Genomic DNA, 21,991 nt, shown 5'->3' with positions numbered 1-21,991 from the left:
GGTGGGGGTGTAATGAAGCAAAAAAATACAAGAGAATGCCATTAAGGGCTTCAAGAGAACACAAATAGAAAGAGGCCACTTATGGACCAAATACAATCTCAGAAAGGAGATACACACCAACAATTCATAAGAGAAGAAGAATAAAAAATATAATTTTGAATTAATCACAAATATGCTTCAAGAAGCATTACTTACAAAATAGAGGTCATATTTATGGAGCCAAGATGGGAAGCAGTTCAGCTAGTCGTTGGAATGCGTCCAACGGTCATATTTATGACTGTTAGGAACAGTCCAACGACTAGTTGGACTGTCTCAACAGCCATTTGACACAAAATTAAAAAAAACAGCAAAATAAAAAGTAAAGAGTGAAATGACTGAAATACCCCTGATGGGTATTTCAGTTTACATACACAGAATATATATATATATATATATATATATATATATATATATATATATATATATATATATATATATATATATATATATATATATACATATTAGATAGATACAATATCTTAACAACGGGAGGGAAGAGAAAGAGGGAGTTGAGAGTGTGAGGAGAGGGGGCCCAATAATCCAGGTTGCAAACCAAGGGGAGGCCCCTATTTTAACTTAGCCAGGTTTGGGCCCTCCCCAGGTTTTCAACCAGGTCTTGGTGTGTCACCCAAACACACCAAAACCTGGGTTTTGGGCTGAAACCCCAGTTAACACCCAAAACTCAGTTGAAAATTGGGTTTTGGGTGTCCTCCAAACAGTACCTAGGTGCTTCCGAAATTTGGTTCCATTATCAAGGGAAGCATGCTTCCAAGGATTTTCAATATGAGAATTCAGTTTTCAAAAGAAAACAATATATTTACACAATTAATTAATTCTGATTCCCACAATAACAATTCCATAGATGACCTATTTTAATTAGATTGAAGAATAAATATTTAATGGCAATACAATTTTTATAGTTTCTTAAAGAGCTTTTTTTCTTTTTAAATTCAAAGGTATTTTACGTTATTCGTTAAAAAAAGTCAAGGCACAAATGTTCATGGTTTCTTCTCATTATAAGAAATGTATTCTATTATGTGCTCTCTGTATATAATTAATAAGTGTTGTGCTAATCTTCACCCATTTTATGCTGCTTACTAGTTATATAATAAATTTTGCTTAAATATGTTCAAAACGGATTTCATATTTACATTTGATATATGTGTAATTAGTCATATAATAAAAGATAAGAATTTTTTTAGGTTCAATAAGTATTATATTAACATAACTTTTATGCTTTTAAAAGCAAAAAAAATAGTGAACAAATCTATCATGAATTAGAGTATCATATAGTATAATAACTTTGGCTCTTTTGTTCATGTATTTTAAAAAGCCTCTTAATTAACTTTGTAATTGCTTCCTAATCACTTCTTGCTTTCCGCTTCGCATGTGCTTATAAACCACTCATTTCTTGCTTCTTGCATCCACATCCCTCTTTCACATCCATGTGTGGGACTGTGAAAATTCATCACACTGACAGGGAAATTCCCAAGTACCCCATGAAAATTTATCTGTGGCTAATGTTTCAACTCTTGAATGCATGAAAAAGGATAATATGGGCACTTGTTCATATAGAATTGTGAAAATGCTGATTGTTGGACTGTGAAAATACATCACCCTAACAAGGCGCTTCCCACTTGCTCCATGAAGTATGTCCTTAATGTTCCTACCTTGGAATCCAGTGAATACACACATGTACATATACACACGCACACAGACACACATGCATGCATGGGTACAGCATGCATATGCAATCCATTTTATCATGTGCTAATTCCATAGAGGTGATCTGCACAGCTGCAAAAGGCTGCAAAATTTTTGGATTCAGGTGCTGTCCGTGCCACTAAGTTTCTTTGGAGATACCCCATTGCTCGAATTACTTTACTCTTCTACCTGGTAAGAGTGATTCATGTTCATATGATGCATTTATAGCAGTAGTAATCTTACCTGTTGCCAAACCATCAGCTTTTTTTTCATAATCCCAGGTATTTGTCCATGTTTTTCTGCTGTACTTGTTGCATCGCCTTCAGGTAAGCTGCTGATGTTGAATTAATTTTTCTTAGATGTGTTCATTTTGATGATATTTGCTGTGCTTGCACAATCAGTGGAAGCTTATTTTTTTCAATTGAAAAATGCATTTACTTTCCTTTGATTGTGTAAGTCATTTTCATAATGCAGATTTACTTTCTGGAAATATAAGAATTGAGTGTTAAAATTCATAAATATCACACGTTCTAGAGGGTATGCATGTAATCCCCTATGAGAAAGAAATTTTGATCGAAGTTCATGTGCAACCATCTTCTTGTGTTATCACTCGTATAGCCCTACTTGTGTTTTAGTTGGATAGCTTAAAGTTGGGCCTGTTTATCTTTCAAAATGGGAACTTTCACTTTATGCATGTGTTAAATAGCCATAAAATTGAATCTCCAATCTATCTCAAGGGAGTTTCAATGGCAAGAACTCTATACCCAACAGAGTAGAATTACGGAGCTATATTTTGTAATTTATAGGCCCAACCTATAATAATGTTGTAAAAATTGTACCATAAGGTTGAAAGAATGTGAGTGAGATGGGTTTCTTCACGCATCACCTGCACAGGAGACAGAAAGAAAAACAGAGAGAAGCCAAAGGCTGGGGCGGCAGCAGAATACTCGACCTCCAAGCCCTAATTCATTAATATAAACATGAGGAATATGATATTACAATATTGCCATTAATGAAACATTATGAGGCATGCGTGTTTTGATATAACGTGCATATGGATCTGGATCCAGATCCATACGCATACTATATTTTAACACCCTCCCTCAAGTTGTACGTGGTTTTGAAGCATGTACAACTTGCTCTTCAATAGCCAAAATTGTCGTCCTGTTAACCCTTTGGTAAACAAGTCTGCCACTTGATCTTCTGTTCGAACATGACGTAGTTCTATCTCCTTCATCTCGACTTTCTGCCGTATAAAATGTTGATCAATCTCAATATGCTTCGTTCTGCTATGTTGAATAGGATTACACGCAATGTTTATTGCGCTTTGATTATCACATAGAAGAAATGATCGAATAAGTGTCTCCCCAAGGTCACTCAATAAGTGTCTAATCCATGTAGCTTCTGCCGTGCCTGCAGCCATCGACCTGTATTCAGCCTCTGTACTTGATCGTGCCACTGCCTTTTGTTTTCTGCTGCTCCAGGACACTAAATTGTGTCCAATATATACACAATATCCAGATACAGACCGTCTCTCATCTGGATCTCCTGCCCAATCTGTGTTTGTATAAGTGATGAGTTCATGCCCTTTATATAGGTTATTGTTCTTGCGATAAACAAGTCCGTCTCCTATAGTTCCTTTTAAATAGCGTAGAATACGCTTCACAGCTTCCATATGACCTTCCGTTGGAGCATGCATAAACTGGGATACCTGATTAACAACATAAACTATATCAGGTCTGGTAAAGGTCAAATACTGCAGCATCCCCACGAGACTTCTATACGTTGTAGGGTTGACACAAAGATGGCCATTTTCAGAGCTCAGCCTTTGATGTAATATACTGGGAGTACTGACTGGTTTGCAATTCGTCATCCAGGCTCTTTCCAGAAGATCAAGAGTGTATTTTTGTTGCATGAGTGTCAATGTGTCCTGTTGTCTGTCAACTTCCACACCAAGGAAGTACCTCAACTCCCCTAAATCTTTCATCTTGAAAGTTTTCATTAAAAATCGCTTCACATCTTGCACATGGTTATCTGAACTCCCAGTGATCACAATGTCATCAACATATATAAGAAGAAGTATAACGATGTCTGTCTTTTGATAAATAAAGAGCGAGTGATCCAGAGAGCATCTTTTAAAACCATAGCCTTGGATTTGCATAGAGAAACTTTCAAACCAAGAACGAGACGCCTGTTTCAACCCATACAGAGATTTCCTTAGTTTGCACACCCAGGCAGTAGGGTCTTTCTCAGCATATCCAGGTGGTTGCTCCATATATACTTTCTCCTTTAAAGTTCCATGCAAGAATGCATTTTTAACATCCATCTGGCTAAGCCTCCATCCTCGATCAACTGCTAGGGATATGATGACACGAATTGTACCCATTTTGACTACCGGACTAAAAGTCTCATCGTAATCTTCACCGTATTGTTGTGTGAACCCTCGAGCAACAAGTCGCGCCTTATATCGATCAATACTACCTTCGGGTTTATACTTTGTTTTATAAACCCATTTTGAGCCAACAACATTCTTTCCTTCCGGTCGAGGTACTATTTCCCAAGTCTGGCACTCATGAAGTGCTTCCATTTCTTCATTCATAGCTTCAGTCCAATGACGAGATTGAAGGGCTTGATTAAAACAGGTGGGTTCCTCCTGTTTTGTGAGTTGAGACATAAACAACTGGAAGTCAAGGGAAAAAGTCTCATAACTCACTCATCGTTGAATAGGATGCCTAATGCGTGATAACCTTTGAGCCGGATCATTTGCGATGCTTTCCACATTCCTTGGTCCTGTATTTTTGTCCCTCCTCGTGTATATCTGTCCAGAAAAACGTTCTACTGGAGGTGGCTCTACTGGAGGTGGCTCAACTGAAGATGGTTCAACATGCATCTGTGAGTCATCCAACTCTCTACTCAAGCCGAAGGAAGACAATTCGCCTGACATGATTCTCCTGTATTAGCAACAAGATCTGCGCTCATCCATGGATCATATACCTCTAATTCTCGAGATGGCAACTCATCGGGGTCATTGATCTGAAAATTTTGTTCATCAAAAACAACATTCCTGGAGGTCCTAATACGTTTTGTAGTAGGATCATAACATCGATAGCCTTTGTATTCATCTGCATACCCAACAAATCTGCACTTAACGGCCTTGTCCTGAAACTTATTTCGCAGTGATGAATCAATATGTACGTAACATACACAACCAAAAACATGCAGCTCATCATAAGAGGGATGTTGCCCAAATAAAGTATAATAGGGAGATTTCCGATCCAGAAGTGCCATAGGAAGACGATTTATGACATAAACAGATGTGTGAAAAACTTCTGTCCAGAGACTAACGGGTACATTGCTATCATGTAACATGCTCATCGCACTCTCGACAATATGCCTGTGTTTCCTCTCCGCAACCCCATTTTGTTGAGGGGTATGAGGGCAAGAAACCTGTCGACTTATTCCTTTATCCCGAAGAAAGGCAATAAACTCGTTCGATGAATATTCTCCTCCACCATCACATTGTAAATGCACAATATCACAAGAAAACTTGGTTTTGACCATCGAATGAAATTCCCGAAATATTTGGAAAACTTCATTCTTATGTTTCAAGAAGTATATCCAAGTATAACGGGAATAAGAATCAACAAAAATAACATAGTAACGACTGCCAGAAAGAGAAGGAATAGGTGCAGGTCCCCAAACATCGGAACAAATAATCTCAAAAGGCCTTGAAGCTCTTTTATTAATGATATGAAACGGAAGAACATGACTTTTGCAGAGTTCACATGAGGAACATTTATTACTTTCTAAAAATGAAGATAAACTAGACTATGGAAGAAGACCATCAGATACAAGATTTTCAACAAAACCGCGACTACAATGTCCCAAGCGACTGTGCCAAATGTCTGGCTTATTACAATGATATGATGAATTAAAAACTTTCAATGAAGGGAAAAACAAAGGCTCTGAAGGCGAAGACACTGAAGAATGCTTGGACGACTTCAACTGGAGAACTGGGACTGAAGACGAAGACACTGAGGGAATCTCCTTGAAGACGTACATGTTCCCTTGACGCTCCTCCTTAGCGAACGTCTCCTTCGTTCGTAGATCCTTAACATAAACAGAAGAGGGAGTAAATTCGACGGAAGAATTCATATCATCAACAAGTTTAGCCACAGAGACAATGTTCTTTTTAATATTAGGGGCAAGGAGGACATCAGACAAATGAAGTGAGGACTTTGACATAGGAATATGTGCACTGTCAGTATGAGTAATGGAGTGAGAGGTTCCATCTCCCGTAACTATACTACCTTTTTCAAAATAAGGCAATAAGTGAGATAACTTACCTGCATTACCCGTGACATGAGTGGCAGCACCAGAATCAACGTACCACTCGCCTTGCTCATTTTGCTTGATCGTCATCTGTGACAATGCTGATAACAAAAGTTGTTGCACATCTGTAGATGGCGCTTTCATGTCCACAGTAGAAGTTTTATTTTCAATTTTGTTTATTGTTCCTCTGTTCTGCGGGTTAAACCAACAATCAGCTTTCACATGTCCTCTTTTGTTACATAAGAAACAAGTGGGCACTCTCCTCTGATTCCCTATATTAGAGACACCCGAAATATTAGGGGTGGGTAAGATACCACGTCCTCCCTGTCCAAAGCGACCTCGGCCTCTGCCCCCTTGATGCCCTGCATTCCCTCGTCCAAAACCTACAGAAGTCCCCATAGCCAAAACTGAATGAGAACGAGCTGATTCATTTCCTTCTGCCCTTTGTTTCATAATCATCTCATGTTGGAGAAGTTTTGCTTGAAGATCGTCAAAATTGGGCAAGTGAGGAAGACATGTCAAAGCTGTGGTAAACATGTCAAAATCAGGGCCCAACCCATTAAGGAGTTGTTGTACTTTGTCTTTATCTGAAATAGCACTCCCAATAACAGCCAATTGGTCAGTAATACTCTTCAAGCGGCCTATGTATTCCATAACTGTCATGGAGCCTTTCTTTAAACTTTGAAACTCATTCTTTAAATACATAACTCGGGCTTCTGATATCTGAGAGTATGTCTGAGAGAGCTTACTCCATAAATCTGATGCAGTGCAATCATCTGAAAGAGTAGCCAACACTTCTTGAGAGAGTGTTGACGTAATATACGCAACCAAAGATTGATCCCGTTTTCTCCAAGTGGTATATTCCGGATTCTTAATAGATTTGGTAACTGCATCACCCCTTTCATCCTTGGTTTCCTGCAAAATAAGCCGTGGTGGTACAGGAATGGAGCCATCCAGATGTTCATTGAGATCCTGACTTCGGATAAACGGAAGTATTTGTCTCTTCCATGTTAAGAAATTGGAATGAGTAAGTTTTTCTGTGACAAGCTGATTTAAAAAACTTGCAGAGGGACCCGATGACGAGTATGAATCCATATTCATGGCAACAATGAATAGGCGAACAAAAAAAAAATTTGAAGAAAGCAAACTAAGTTGAGATCACTTAATCAATCAGCAGTGCTGCAGTAAGAATATGTAATCTGTTACAGTCTACAGAAGTCACCTTTTTTTTTTTTTAACGAGAATGTAATCTGTTACAGTCTGCCTATAGGCGTTGTACAGAAAACTCTGATTTCACTGCTGATTAAAAATTTTTGGAAAACATCAAGACTTGGGAAAATATTAACGCACGTTAAGTGCAGTTGGGGATAAAAGAATGATGACGTTGGGAAAAATATTAACGCATGTTAAGTGCAGTTGGGGAAAAAATTAACGCACGTTAAGTGCAGTTGAAGATTTTAGAAGAAATCGATGCCAACATCAGTTGGGGGATAAAGGAAGGGAGGAGATACAATCAGATGGTGATATTGAAGAGGAAGAAGAAGGAGATGACCTCACGGCTGAAGGATGTTGAAGAAGACGATGTTGAAGAAGGAAGAACAGGAGTCTTCACGAGTCTTAAGAAAGAGGGAAGAGACGCAGCTGAAAAGTTGAAGAAGAAAGAACAGGATGTCTTCACGGCTGAAGGAGTCTTCACGCAGCCTAAGAACAGGATCTCGTTGAATGGGTGGCTGGTAGAGTTCCACAGCTACAGCTCTGATACCATGAAAGAATGTGAGTGAGATGGGTTTCTTCACGCATCACCTGCACAGGAGACAGAAAGAAAAACAGAGAGAAGCCAAAGGCTGGGGCGGCAGCAGAATACTCGACCTCCAAGCCCTAATTCATTAATATAAACATGAGGAATATGATATTACAATATTGCCATTAATGAAACATTATGAGGCATGCGTGTTTTGATATAACGTGCGTATGGATCTGGATCCAGATCCATACGCATACTATATTTTAACACCCTCCCTCAAGTTGTACGTGGTTTTGAAGCATGTACAACTTGCTCTTCAATAGCCAAAATTGTCGTCCTGTTAACCCTTTGGTAAACAAGTCTGCCACTTGATCTTTTGTTCGAACATGACGTAGTTCTATCTCCTTCATCTCGACTTTCTGCCGTATAAAATGTTGATCAATAAAGGTGTAATGAAAGAGATGCAGATTTATCAAATACAGGTTGTAACTTGTAAAATTTTAAGTATTTTATTGTAAAAAGAATGCAAGCAAAGAAAATTTCCTATATCAAGCAAGCCTATCATGGAATGAAATGAACATGCATGAATATGCAATAATCAATAAGAGACACGTGATACCAACATGTTAAAATATATTGTTATTACACACACACACATATATATGTGTGTGTATATATATATATGTGTGTGTGTGTGTGTGTGTGTGTGTGTGTGTGTATATATATATATATTGTAATACTTTGTAATACCCATTAGGGGTAAAATAGTCTTTCTACATGTAACATGCATATCCATTAGGGATATGCTTTTTCTTCTTTTTCTTTTTTCTTTTTTATTTTTCCTTGTATCCTAATAGGAGGGGTCCACCATAGAGACGTTGGACCCCTCCAACGACTCTATGGGAGCCCCTCCTTGGGTCCCTTTTTGTATATAAATAAGGGGCTTTGTCCCATGTATTTCTTAAGTTTGTTTAAGCTTTTCTTAATAAAAGTTCTCATATTTTGTAGCTCTCTCTCTCTCTCTTTTGTGTTTGTCCATTGTCATTTTGTGGCTTATTGTAATAACCGTATTTTTTTTTGTCTTTTATTTATTTGGATTTTTATGCATAAATTGGTTTGATTTAGGCCTGGGATCCAAATCTCGAATTCAGGACCCATAAAGGGATCGATATAGGTGATGAATATTATAGCTATTGAAAATACATATATATATATATATAATGGCAATATAATAATAATTATATTAAAAATATAAAGGGGGAAGTTAACGAATGGATCCACAAGGATCCAACCTGTAGATCCATAACCCAGACGAATTACGGATCCAAATCACGGATCCTAATAAGCAATTCAGACATGGTTGGTTCGCGGGTCTCAGACTCGACCCGTGCCCTGTGTAACGAAACAAAAAAAAGAGAGAACCTCGAGTTAAAAAGGCCATGACCTACCGATAATAAAAAAAATTTGTGGTTAGGGTTCTGAAGGAACCCTAACTCGATAGCAAAGGGGAGGGGCGCGGAGCCGCCGGAGGGAAAGTCTATCCCCTCTTCAAAAGGGGGTCTTGTGTCTCTTCCTCCTACTCTTGCTCCTCTCTTCTATCCTCTCTTCCTCGTTTTCTTGCTCTCCCTCTCGAAGCCCTTCACGACGACAGAGCAGTCGAAGCCGACGAACCTCTTCTCTCGCGACAGCAGCCTCCGATCGTCGGAAAAGCACCGGAAGAGGAAAGTTTTACTGCTTATTTTTTCTTTAGGGAAAATCGTGGGGTCGAGTATGTTGTGTGGGTTGCTGGAAATCCCAAGTCCCCGGACTTGGGATTCTCGGTAAACCCCAATCCAAAAACCCCAAATTGTTGATTTGGGGATCTCGGTATGCTGTTAAAAAGGGGGTTTCGATTTCGATAAAAAGGGGGGTTTCGATTAAAGGAGTTCGGAATTGATAACCAATGAAATACGTGAAATGTTTTGGGAATAACCTGAGTATATGCTTTGAATCAGTGTATCTAGGTTGTGTATATTACCAGTTCTATAAAGTCAATAATTTTTATCAGCTTTGTGTATCATCTTGTTTCAATATTCTGAATTAGGAAGATACATATACATATATACCATATATGTATATATATCATCCTTTATATATATAAAATATATATATGATTACAATGATTGAAGAATACATTTTAACACCATCAACGTGAAAAGTCGACAGGTCACGTTACCTTCATCCTTCTTTTCCCTTCTGTTATTTTTATTCTCTTAAGTGAGTCTCTCTGTCGCAGATCTGAAATCCTTTCAGATCTGCTATCGTCTTACTTTCATTCTCTCTTAGTGAGTTTATCTGTCGCAGATCTGAAACCTTTTCAGATCTGCTATCGTCCCTTCTTAAATTAAGTTATCTTCCACCCTCATGAAGCCAAGTTCTGCTACCGTATCTTCTTAAGTTGAGTTCTTTTCAGTTTCATAAAGCCGAGTTTCTTTTTCTCTCAGTTTCATTCCCATATCACGTTGCTGCTGGTTTCTGATTCTCTTCTCCATCATTTATGGTTTCTCAGTTTGATTCTCTATCGTTTCAAAAAACATCTCATTACTGCTAGTCTGAAATCTGCTTGTCACGCCTGCCTACTCTCATTCATCTTATATTAATTTTTTGTCAGTCCTTTATTTCAGTTTCAGCCACACTAGTTTTTATTTTTTTTTTGTTTCAGTCACTAGTGTCTTTCGGTTGTCAAACAGTCTATCAATGGATACTTCAGGTAATTCAGGTCTTTCTTCCAACTTTCTGGGACAGCTAGTCTCGGAAAAGCTAACGACCAACAATTATCTGACTTGGAAAAGGAAAATTGCTCCTTTTATTCGAAGTCAAGACCTTTCAGGCCACTTGGATGGCTCCACTCCAATGCCTCCAGAATTTATCACAACCGAAGCCAAAGAGGATGGAGGATTGCCAAATATTATTCGCAATCCTGCATTTGTTACTTGGATGAAGCGCGATCAGGCCCTTGTCGCGTACATCACTTCCACATTGTCACAAGAAGTATTGATTTTCATTCCTGATGATTGCACATCTAAAGTTTTGTGGGAGGATTTAGCTCAAACCTACTCTCAGATATCAGAGGCTAAAGTATTGTTTCTTAAACGCGAATTTCAGGTGTTAAGAAAGGGGGCAATGAGCATTATTGAATTCTTAAATCAAGTCAAAAGCATCACAGATCAATTAGCCATGGTTGGATATCCAGTGTAAGATAAAGAGAATGTGCAGCAGACACTTAATGCCTTGGGATCAGAGTATCATGTTCTTGTGACCTCTTTATTATGCTTGCCTACGTTACTCAGCTTTGAGGAATTACGTGTCAAACTCTTTCATTACGAGATGACTCTGAAAAGCATGTTTGATACTTCAGCAGGACAATCATCTACGCATGAGGTTCTTGCCACAGGCATGATGGTTAATCGTGCACGAGGAGGACGTGGCAGAGGCAAGGGAACTCCCATCTAGGGTGGACGTGGGTTACTACCTACACCAAATTCCACAATCAGTTTTTCAAATAATGTTCCCACATGCTATCAGTGTAATAAACGAGGTCACATCAAAGTCAACTATTGGTTCAACCCACAAAACCGGAATAGAGCGCAAAACAATAGAAATGTTGCTACATCAGGAACTGCAGGTGCATTTCGGGTCAGTGATGATGCTAAGGATCTTCTCTTATCTGCGATGGCAAACTTAAACCTGAAACAGAATGATGATGGAATATGGTATGTTGACTCTGGGGCAGCAGCTCATGTCATTGGCAATGCAGGTAAGTTCTCTACTTTGGTTCCCCTATTTTGGTAAATCTAATATTGTAACTGGAGATGGGACTCACCACCCTATTTCAAACATAGGCAATGTCCTCGTTCCTTTGTCTGAGTCATCTATTTCTTTATCTGATGTTGTTCATGCACCAAATATAAAGAAAAATATTGTCTCTGTTTTTAAACTTGTTGATTCTACCAATTCATCTGTGGAATTTACTCTTACTTTTGTCTTTGTCAAGGATCTTCAAACGAAGGAGATGTTCGCTAAAGGAGAGCGACGTGGAAACATGTATGTCTTCAATGAAGATCCAGCCTCCAGTGTCTTGAAGCCCAAGTCTGATCATGTCTCTAAAAACGTCCTAAATGGTATGATTCATGGCTCAGTGCTGAACTTATTTCACATGTTGCTGAACATACCACTTTGGATCCTGAAAGTATACATGATGAGACGGCTTCAGATAAGGTATCGGAAACAGAATGTCTGAGATACAAAGGAAATGTCTACACCAGAAGACCCAGAGAGCAAACAGATGCACCTATTAGAGAACACATGGCATTATCCAGTAACAGAGCGGCGCCAAGAAGATCAAGCAGGATAAGGCATCCTATTGAAAAATGGGTGAGTTATGATAACTTCTCTATTGATTTTCAGATCTTTCTATCCAAGATTGAAAAACATGAGGAACCACTTGGGTTTTGTAAAGTTGTTCAATCTAACAAATGGATTGAAGCGATGAATGAGGAGATAGAGGCACTTCATGAGTGTCGAACATGGGAGATAGTTGGTCGTCCCCTAGATAAAAATGTTGTTGGCTTGAAATGGGTGTATAAGATTAAGTATAAACCGGATGGTAGCATTGAACGATACAAGGCACGTCTTGTTGCCAAAGGTTTCACCCAAGAATATGGCCAAGATTACGATGAGACCTTCAGCCCAGTGGTGAAAATGGGAACTATTCGTATTATCCTTGGCCTGGCTATTGAACATGGGTGGAGCCTTAGTCAGCTTGATGTTAAAAATGCATTTCTTCATGGGGATTTAAAAGAAGAGGTCTACATTGAGCAGCCTCAAGGTTATGCAGGGGGAGACCCAAAAGAATATGTATGTAAATTAACCAGATCATTGTATAGTTTAAAGCAAGCCTCCAGGTCATGGTTTGAAAGCTTCTCCTTAGAGATTCATGATTTCATTCGTTCCCAACTAGATCATTCTTTATTCATATATATGGTTTTCTTACTTATATATGTTGATGATATAGTGATCACTGGTAATGCTCCAGACCATATTCAACAAATTAAAGTTTTACTAAGTATGTGATTCAAGATGAAAGATCTTGGAGAACTAAGATATTTTCTTGGTATAGAGGTGAACAACCAAGATGGAAAAATGTCATTAACTCAACACAAATACACTCTTGATCTTCTGGCCAAAGCAGGAATGACAGATTGCAAACATGTGCCTACACCCAGTGTTGTCAATCAAAAACTCAACATTTGTGATGGTGAGTTGTATCCTGATGCAAGCAAGTATCGCAGTTTAGTGGGCATGTTACAGTATCTTACCTTTACTAGACCAGACATTGTATATTCTGTGAATCAAGTATCTCAGTTCATGTATGAACCAAAGACTGGTCACATGGATGCCGTCAAACATATTCTTCGCTATCTAAAAGGCACGGTGGGTGATGGACTCATATATGCTCAATCTTCATGGGTAACACTGAAACATGACATATTGGCCTATACAAATACAGATGGGCAGGAGAACCAGATGAAAGGATGTCTGTTTCAGGATACTGTGTTTTCATTGGAAGCAATCTTATCTCATGGAGTAGTAGAAAACAGAAAGTTGTGGCAAGATTTAGCACGGAGGCAGAATATAGATCTATGTCAGCTACCACAGCAGAAGTAACCTGGATTAGGCATCTCGTTACAGAGATGGGAGAGAGTATCTCAAGTTCAACCCTCATGTGTGATAATAGAAGTGATATACAAATTGCATTCAATCCTGTTCATCACAGTCGGACCAAACACATTCAAATTGACCAACATTTCATCAGACAAAAAGTAGCAGACAAAGAGATTGAACCGGTTTATGTGTCTTTAGAAGACCAAGTTGTTGATATGTTCACAAAGGGTCTCACAAGTAACCGTTTTTGGTATCTGAAGAACAAGTTGCACATGATTCAATCTCATGCACAACTTGAGGGAGGGTGTTAGAATATAGATCGGATATAGATCCAGTAGAGGATCCATATAGTCCACGTGTATGATATATTGTAATGTAATATACATTACTAACACAGGGTAGTTTTGTCATTGTAAAAGATTTGTAAAACCTATTTTATCTTAATAAAGTTTAGTGCAGCCATCGTGAATTCAGAGTGGCTGCCGATTCCAAGAAAAGAACGTGCTCTCTTCTCTCTCCTCTCCCCTTCCATTCCTTCTCGGTTTTCAGGACAAAGTCTGTCAACCAAAGGTAGTTTTATCATAGCTTTCTTTCTTTTTTCCCTTAGTTGGTAACTTAGATCCTTTGCTACAATATATAGGGGTACAATATATAGGGGTTGCCACAACTTAGATCCTTAGTTGGTACACCTTCACCTCCATTTGCTACAATATATAGGGGTTGTTCATACTAACTGGCATACAATGCCAAGCAAACAAGACATCTATGTTAGAAAACAAAAGGTACGATAATGAACCTATAAATGCACACTTAAGGTGCAAATACATAAACCCACTAAGGGGCAACCAAAAGCACATAAAGTGCTAAACCCATAAACCCACAAAGGGGTTAAGCCAAAAGGCTAAAAGTATATTTCTTTATCATGAAAAGTAGGGTAAAAACCCTTTTACAATGGAGCTAAAGCTCCCACAAGAATACTAATACAAAAGGGAGGACCCCCTTTTATAGGGGTTACATTGAGGGCCTTGGAGGGGCTCCAATGTAGTCGTTGGAGGGGTCCAACGTCTACATTGGCCCCCCCAAGGTGGTACAAATATCAAAAAGAATAAAAGAAAGAAGGTAAAAAATAAAAGAAAAAGAAATTAAAAAAATACAATCATATTCCTAATGGAATATGCATAAAATGGAAATGACAAAAATACCCTTTTAGGGTATTACAAGAAAAACATATATATTCGTATATATATAGATACGTATACATATATGTATATATGTATATGTATATGTATCTATATATATATGAATATATATATATATATACATAAAAGGAATTACGATTACATTTTAACACCCCCCCCCCTCAAACTTTGCGTGGGGAAACAAAAAGTTTAAAGAAATCCAAGAGGAAGAATCTTAAGGCTTCAAGAGTCTTCAGTAGGAATGCCATTGAAATTTGCAAATGTCTTTCTCCAATTGTCTTTAATGGTGAGCACCTTCCATGATCTATCTAAGGTACTTTTTTTCATCTCATCTTCAAGATCCCGTGGAATAAACAAAAGAAAGTCCAAGTAAAATATATCTTTGCACTTTAATCAAGTGGAATATTCCAATCAAGATGAATCCACGAAACCATATCATATGATTCATCAAAAAACAACAATGATGCAAAAGGATATTATGTGCATATTAAAGGCATAATTATTTTATTTAAAGCATAGGATCCGTCAGGACAAGATAATTACTTATGCATGCAAAATGTTTTTAAAAGACCAACCTTTTAAAAAAAACATATCCTTAAAAATAAGTAGTGAGAAAATTTTAAAGTGTGCGGAAATGTATAATAAGAATGCTTAATGCATTCGCATGGTCCAATAATGAACAAAAAACCACAATGGGGAATATCGAAATAGTCCATGAAGGGACAACATAAAGAGCCTTCAAAGAGGCAACACATAAGAAACTATATGAATCTTAATTGAGTGAGGGATTAAAAAAAACATTGTGAGCATATGTATACGATATCATGTAATGAAATGAATCAATACTAAAAGAGTCATTAATGAACATGCTTCAATCATACTTTAATCAAGTATATTACTTGAGCTTACAGGATGAGAAAAACAAGTGTTATTGAATTGAGCAATTCTCTTGAAAGAGATTTCACGAAGGAAATGCTCAAGAGCATATGATAAAAGAGAGTGTATAAAACACGAGTTCAAAAGTTTTACGTTCACTTATGAGACAAAACAATCAAAATATGTTCTTTGATTCGAAAAACATGTGCACATATAAAAACCAAATTTCAAAATGAAATGAACATGAGTTAGAAAACCTCATATCAAAACTAAATTTCAAATTCTCATATGATAAATGGAATTTTGCAAATCTCAATAATAATTCATCTACTACAAGCAACCACCTCATTAGTCCTCCAAAAAACCATAAATCAAGTGTATAAGCTACTAGAACAAGAACAATGCCACTAGAGGCCAAAGACACACACGAAGGTGTATAAAAACATCTCTTATCTACATATAATAATATTTGAAATGACTGCATCAGCAATTAGAACAAGAGTACAAATGCCAACATGGACTAAAATCACACATAAAAATGTGAATAAACAGCTCTTGTCTACATATAATGACACTTTAAATCAAGTATGTTTAGCTACTAGAACAAGAGTACAAAGCCAACCATGGGCTAAAACACACATGAAGGCGTGACAACACATCTCTTGTCTACATAAAATGACACTTGAAATGAGTGTATCAGCGACTAGAACAAGGACACAAAAGCCAACCATGGGCTAACATCACATACAATGGTGTGAAACAACAATCTTTGTCTACATATAATGACGCTCAAGACAAGTGTGTTCAGCTACTAGATCAAGAGAACAAAGCCAAGATATTTCTTGTCTACATGTGATGACACTTAGATAAGAGGCATAAGAGGAGAAAACACTTGAGCTAAGAAAGCTTGTAATGAAAATACAATTAAAGAACATCAATTTTTCAATATACCACGAAACACTATGGTTTCAAACCTTAGACATCCATCACAGGTATACATAATTAAAAGCATCCATAAAAATCAACGGCCAAAAACAAATAAGTGACACACTCATAATCAGAGATCTCATAACAAGCCATTTAGAGTCAAACTGCAAGTTGACAATCTAAAATGACATAACACGAGGTGCACATAACTCACCTCAACAAACATCTCTGATATAACAACAACAAGGCCATAAAGGATTGATGCATCATATAACAACTTATGATGGACAACATAAGAGTGCCATAAAAGGCAAAGAATACTCTTTAAAAAATAACATTTGAATACGCAATGCTTATGTGAAAGAACCATTTTGGGGATAATCAAGAGTAAAACCAAGCTTTAATATTCTTTGATTGTAATGAGATGCGGAAACATAAAAAGTGTTATAATCACTTACAATGTCCTATAATGGACAAATAAAAGAGTCAATAGCCAAGTCCTCTAAGGAACAATACATACATAAGCCTTGAGAAAGGCACTAAAAATATAAAAACTCTTTTAAAGAGTATTCAAACAAGCACTAATGTTTTCACAAAAGATGTGCACGAAGCGACTCAAACTATACTTGAACAAATACACACAAAGGCGTAAAATAATACAAACATGCACAAAGGCATGTAACGAAAATATATTCGAAGAAAGAAGAGAGCCGGAGTCTCTTAAGCTTTAATTATGCAATTATATGCTCAACAAGTGTAATTTAATGCAAGAAAATGAGAACATATTACGGCCAACATAGGCATCCTTTAATAGAAGTGATACAATACAAACAAGTTTATAAACTTGCACCATTTAGAAGAAAATCCAAACTAATGAAATCTTTTATACAAAAAGATCTTATTATGCAATAAACACAATATGAAATTTTAAATAATGCATATTAAGATTCTATATAATGTGGGAAGTTCTTTTAAAAGATCTTTCTTAATGAACACAATGGTTCATACAACATGCTTACCATAAAAAAAATTCAAGATTTTTAAATAAACAAAAAACATTGAAGGACCCTTACAATCCTTCTTTTCACAAGGATTGCGGAATTCTCACAAATAGTTATCATTAACAAGAACCACTTAGGTTGATACAAAAAAGAAAGACAAAGACTTAATTCAAATGTGAGAAATTCATATTCAAGAATTACCAAATTCATATATTATTTTTTTGCAAAAAGTGCACTAAGACACACAAACAAGAGAGAACCTCAAAACAAATTAGGTTTCATATGAGAGTCAAAAGTATTAAGCAAAGACCAATAATACTCATTTAGCAAGAAAACATATATAATTTTATAAGTTAACTTATAAGTTAATCGCGAAACCACTATGCAAGAATCATCAATCTTGTATAATTGAAGACAATTTTGAAAAACATCACTATATAAAGGATTTTTCATAAATTATTATTATATGTGATGAGTAATCGATGAATTGTAGAGAAGTATGTGAATTATCACAATCCTTCATATACTAAAAAAAATTCCAATCTCAAACCAACTTTCTTTAAGAGCTTCCTACACATATAAACGAATTTTATCACAACCATGTATGTTCATTCATGCAAAAATCTCTATATATAAAAAATGTTTGTGTATAAACACAATGCTAACAAACAAAAAGTGTGCACAAAGGCACAAGAACTCTCACAAGTGCACAAAGGCATGGATACACATGCACAAAGACATGGAAAATATGAACTTCAAGCTTTTAATACTTGGAGTCAACATAATAATAATAAAAAAACTCCTAAAGCCATACACGAGTTCAAATAGGATTGACATCAAATTTTAAAAAAATAAATATGATATATGACCCATTATTGAGCAATCATATATCTAGAAAAAAAACAAGTTTACCAATTTTTAAAAGGAAATATTTTAGAACATGCGAATAAGTGAAATGTGATATGTGAAAAGTAAGGGTTCTCAAGTACCACAAACACTAAATGTGCAAAACATAATGATAAAGAAAGCACATACAAGAAAATAGTTTCATAATGCATAATACTTTAAGAAAAGGGATACATACCGAATAACTTCAAGAAAAAGAAGAAAAAAAAACAATAAATACTTCACCGTTCTTTGAAGATACTTCATCATTCTTTGAAGTTCTTTGAGCGACACGCTTTCTGATGCACCAAAAGACAATCCGATCATGGCCTAACTCTGATACCATGTTAGAAAACAAAGGGTTCGATAATGAACCCATAAATGCACACTTAAGGTGCAAATACACAAACCCACTAAGGGGCAACCAAAAGCACATAAAGTGCTAAACCCATAAACCCACAAAGGGGTTAAGCCAAAAGGCTAAAAGAATATTTCTTTATTATGAAAAGTAGGGTAAAAACCCTTTTACAATGGAGCTAAAGCTCCCACAAGAATACTAATACAAAAGAGAGGACCCACTTTTATAAGGGTTACATTGAGGGCCTTGGAGGGGCTCCAATGTAGTTGTTGGAGCCCCTCCAACGGTCACAAATGTGACCGTTGGAGGGGTCCAACGTCTACATTGGCCCCCCCCAAGGTGGTACGAATATCAAAAAGAATAAAAGAAAGAAGGAAAAAAATAAAAGAAAAAGAAATAAAAAAGATACAATCGTATTCCTAATGGAATGTGCGTAAAATTGAAATGACAAAAATACCCTTTTAGGGTATTACAAGAAAAACATATATATTCGTATATATAGATACGTATACATATATATATATATGTATCTATCTATCTATATATGTATATATATATAAAAGGAATTACGGTTACATTTTAACAATCTAGACTGTCACGATTTCCTGATAATGGCCATTGCACTCAGTTGTGCTTGCATAATTGATATCTGACTTCATGTGAAGTTCATAGTCAATTTATATCGTCTCTTCTCAATAATTTATCCCGCCTAATTTGTTGTTCAAAAGACAGTTGAACTGGTGTGGCCTTAGCTACTCTAGAAGTCTGAGCCATTTCCGCTTGTCTGTGATTATGGATAATTAGCCTAACGTGAAATGTGTATACTATGTGTATATCAGTGCTTTTAGACCACCAAAATAAATATAATTTCCCTCTCTGTCAACAAATTACAATTTTTGAGGAAATGTTCCTTGATTACTGTTCATGACCTCTAATGGGGATTTGTTAGAACGTAGAACCATGGGTTTGGAAATCTTTCAGTAGGTCTAGATTAATAAATTTGGGGGGTATAAGCTCTCAACATTGGTTGTTTTGCCTTTGTTATTTTTTTTGCTATCAGCATCTTGAATCTTTGATTGTCATATTCCAGGATCAAGCTGACAATCTCTCATCAAAAGAAGTTGCAGCATCAATGGGGCTTGTGAAACCGGAGTTGCCATAAAGGGTTCAACTCTTTCCTATGTAAATCTATGGGCTGCAGTGATTTGGGAATATTTTGATCTCTCCCTTGCTACATATGTTTTTTTTTCATATTTTAATTACCTATAAATGAGTTTATATTCATTCTTTTATATAGTAAAATATGAGCTGTTACTGGTTGCTTGAACTCGAAGGCTGATTCTATTGCTTCACCAAGAGTGCCCATTGTCGAAGTCTTATACGTCGTGCATTATGCTTTGCCAGAATCAAATTGCATTCATGTGAGCCTGTATCAGCTTCTTTATATTTCTTTTAACCATGCAAATATAGTTCGTTAGTGAACCTTCCTATTACGTTTCCCTTTGCTATACGTGGCGCTATATATGTTGTGCTTCAATCATTTATGCAATATCATGTTCTTATTTGATTGAAGTATCCTTCTGTTGTTGGTCATAACCTTTGTTTTTACATTTTCATATGCGACTTTGTATGCTAGTTGGATGCAGATTCGGATGTAAAATTCTGAAACTGAATCTAACTAAGCGGCAGTTGGTCACTCGTAGGGTTGTAAATGGATTAGTTTTAGCCAAACTTATGATCCCATTCCTCGACATTATGATAGGATTGGATCTCAAATTGGGATACGGTAGTATGTTCTCATCGGATATTTGACATTGTATGATAGGATTCTTTTCAGATTCCGATTAAGATTGATACTTTGTCTGATTTACATGCAGATTTTGTAATTCCATCTTCACCTTTTGCATGTGAAACCCTTGTTTTCAACTGTTTTTTATCAGATTCAGTAACATCATTTAAATCCGGGTTCAGATTCAACTCTTACCACGTTGGATTTAGTTTGGACCCAAATTTGTATTCAGACTGCTGCCCAATGTTCGGATTTGTATGTATCATGATCGATCCCGCATCTGACCTGTTTGCACCTTTAGTCAGGTATCTGATCTGACCCTAGCCTGAACTATTGTTGTCCCTGGGGCGTGTTTGCTTCACTGGACATGCCAGGTAGCATTTGTCCAGGGCCAGTAGGTCGCACCCCTGGGGGTGTGACTCACTGGTTCTGTCCCACCCTTTTTAAATACAAATGGCGGGAAGCAACTGGTCCCTGCCAGACCAGTTTTTTCCAGCATATCATACGCCGGACAGCATCCAGGCAGGGACCCGTCAGTCCTTGCTCGGGTGTGCCCTGTAACTCAACCACGCCCTGGTGAAACCATTTTGCCAGGAACAGATGTAGCATCCCACGGAAAAGACGTAGCTCAAACTGCACCTCAAGATAACATCCATCCACAGTCCCCATAGCGGCCTTATCTAACACAAGTGAGCACGGTGCTCACGCGATCAACCTTCACGACCAAGAGAACCCTGTTTAAGAAGTGAGGGCATTTATGTCCACAGAAATTTGGGCAAGCTATGCAATGTCCCAAAGCTAGGGCCGGTAAACAAGCTGAATGAGTCAAACATTGGGAGTTCAATCTTGGCTCATTCTTGTAGTGAGTTGAGCCAAGTGTGAGCTCACGACAAGCTTGAGCTATTTCGTTACAAAAATTATATATTGATTCGAAATTGAAAATTGGAACTCTACACCAATTGAGTTTCGGGGAAATTTAAGGAGAAGAAAAGTGTTGAGAGACTAAAACAGTTAAAGGAAACGACTCTAAGAACAAGTATTCAAGATCAAGGGTTTGAAAACTTTGAAGAGAAGAATAAATATATATATATATATATAGAGAGAGAGAGAGAGAGAAGAGAAGAATATTCAATAGTATTCCATTCAATGGGGACTTACTTTTTTATTCTTTTGATTGCGCTGATATTTTATCAAATTTACGTAAATTGTGCACAAGCATCATAGGAGAGAAAAAAGATGCAACCAAGGTGACGCCCTTGGAAAATATTGCATCCTAGGGACGTTCCATAAGAAGCATTTACATTAAGTAAATTACATAAACACGCCTCGTTGAAACTCGTATTACATAATAACATACGACCTTTCTTTAAGTCAAATTCAGACTGCCTAGTTTACAGAAAAAAGACATTGTCACAAAGCTGGAAGCAATAGGAT

At 37.0% G+C, this 21,991-nt stretch overlaps 1 protein-coding gene across 4 annotated transcripts in view; it reads left to right on the top strand.

Moving 5' to 3' along the window:
• The window catches only part of GC1 (golgin Putative 1), a 66,739-nt gene extending 46,644 nt beyond the window's left edge, over window positions 1-20,095 (top strand). For 2 of the 4 annotated variants that reach the window (XM_089990157.1, XM_089990155.1), the window contains 3 exons: window positions 1,837-1,935; window positions 2,025-2,069; window positions 19,859-20,095. In XM_089990157.1, the coding sequence (XP_089846283.1) occupies window positions 1,837-1,935; window positions 2,025-2,069; window positions 19,859-19,913 (199 nt within the window). In that variant the 3' untranslated portion in view covers window positions 19,914-20,095. The remainder of the gene's footprint in view (window positions 1-1,836; window positions 1,936-2,024; window positions 2,070-19,858) is intronic. The other 2 variants (XM_089990158.1, XM_089990156.1) reach the window with 1 other exon arrangement.
• The last annotated feature ends 1,896 nt before the right edge of the window (window positions 20,096-21,991 follow it).

Source organism: Nuphar pumila, chromosome 15, assembly GCF_984573655.1.
Source record: "Nuphar pumila chromosome 15, dmNupPumi1.hap1.1, whole genome shotgun sequence".
Taxonomy (NCBI): Eukaryota; Viridiplantae; Streptophyta; class Magnoliopsida; order Nymphaeales; family Nymphaeaceae; genus Nuphar; species Nuphar pumila.
Note: the sequence above shows the minus strand (reverse complement) of the source record. Positions and strands in the feature narration are given on the sequence as shown.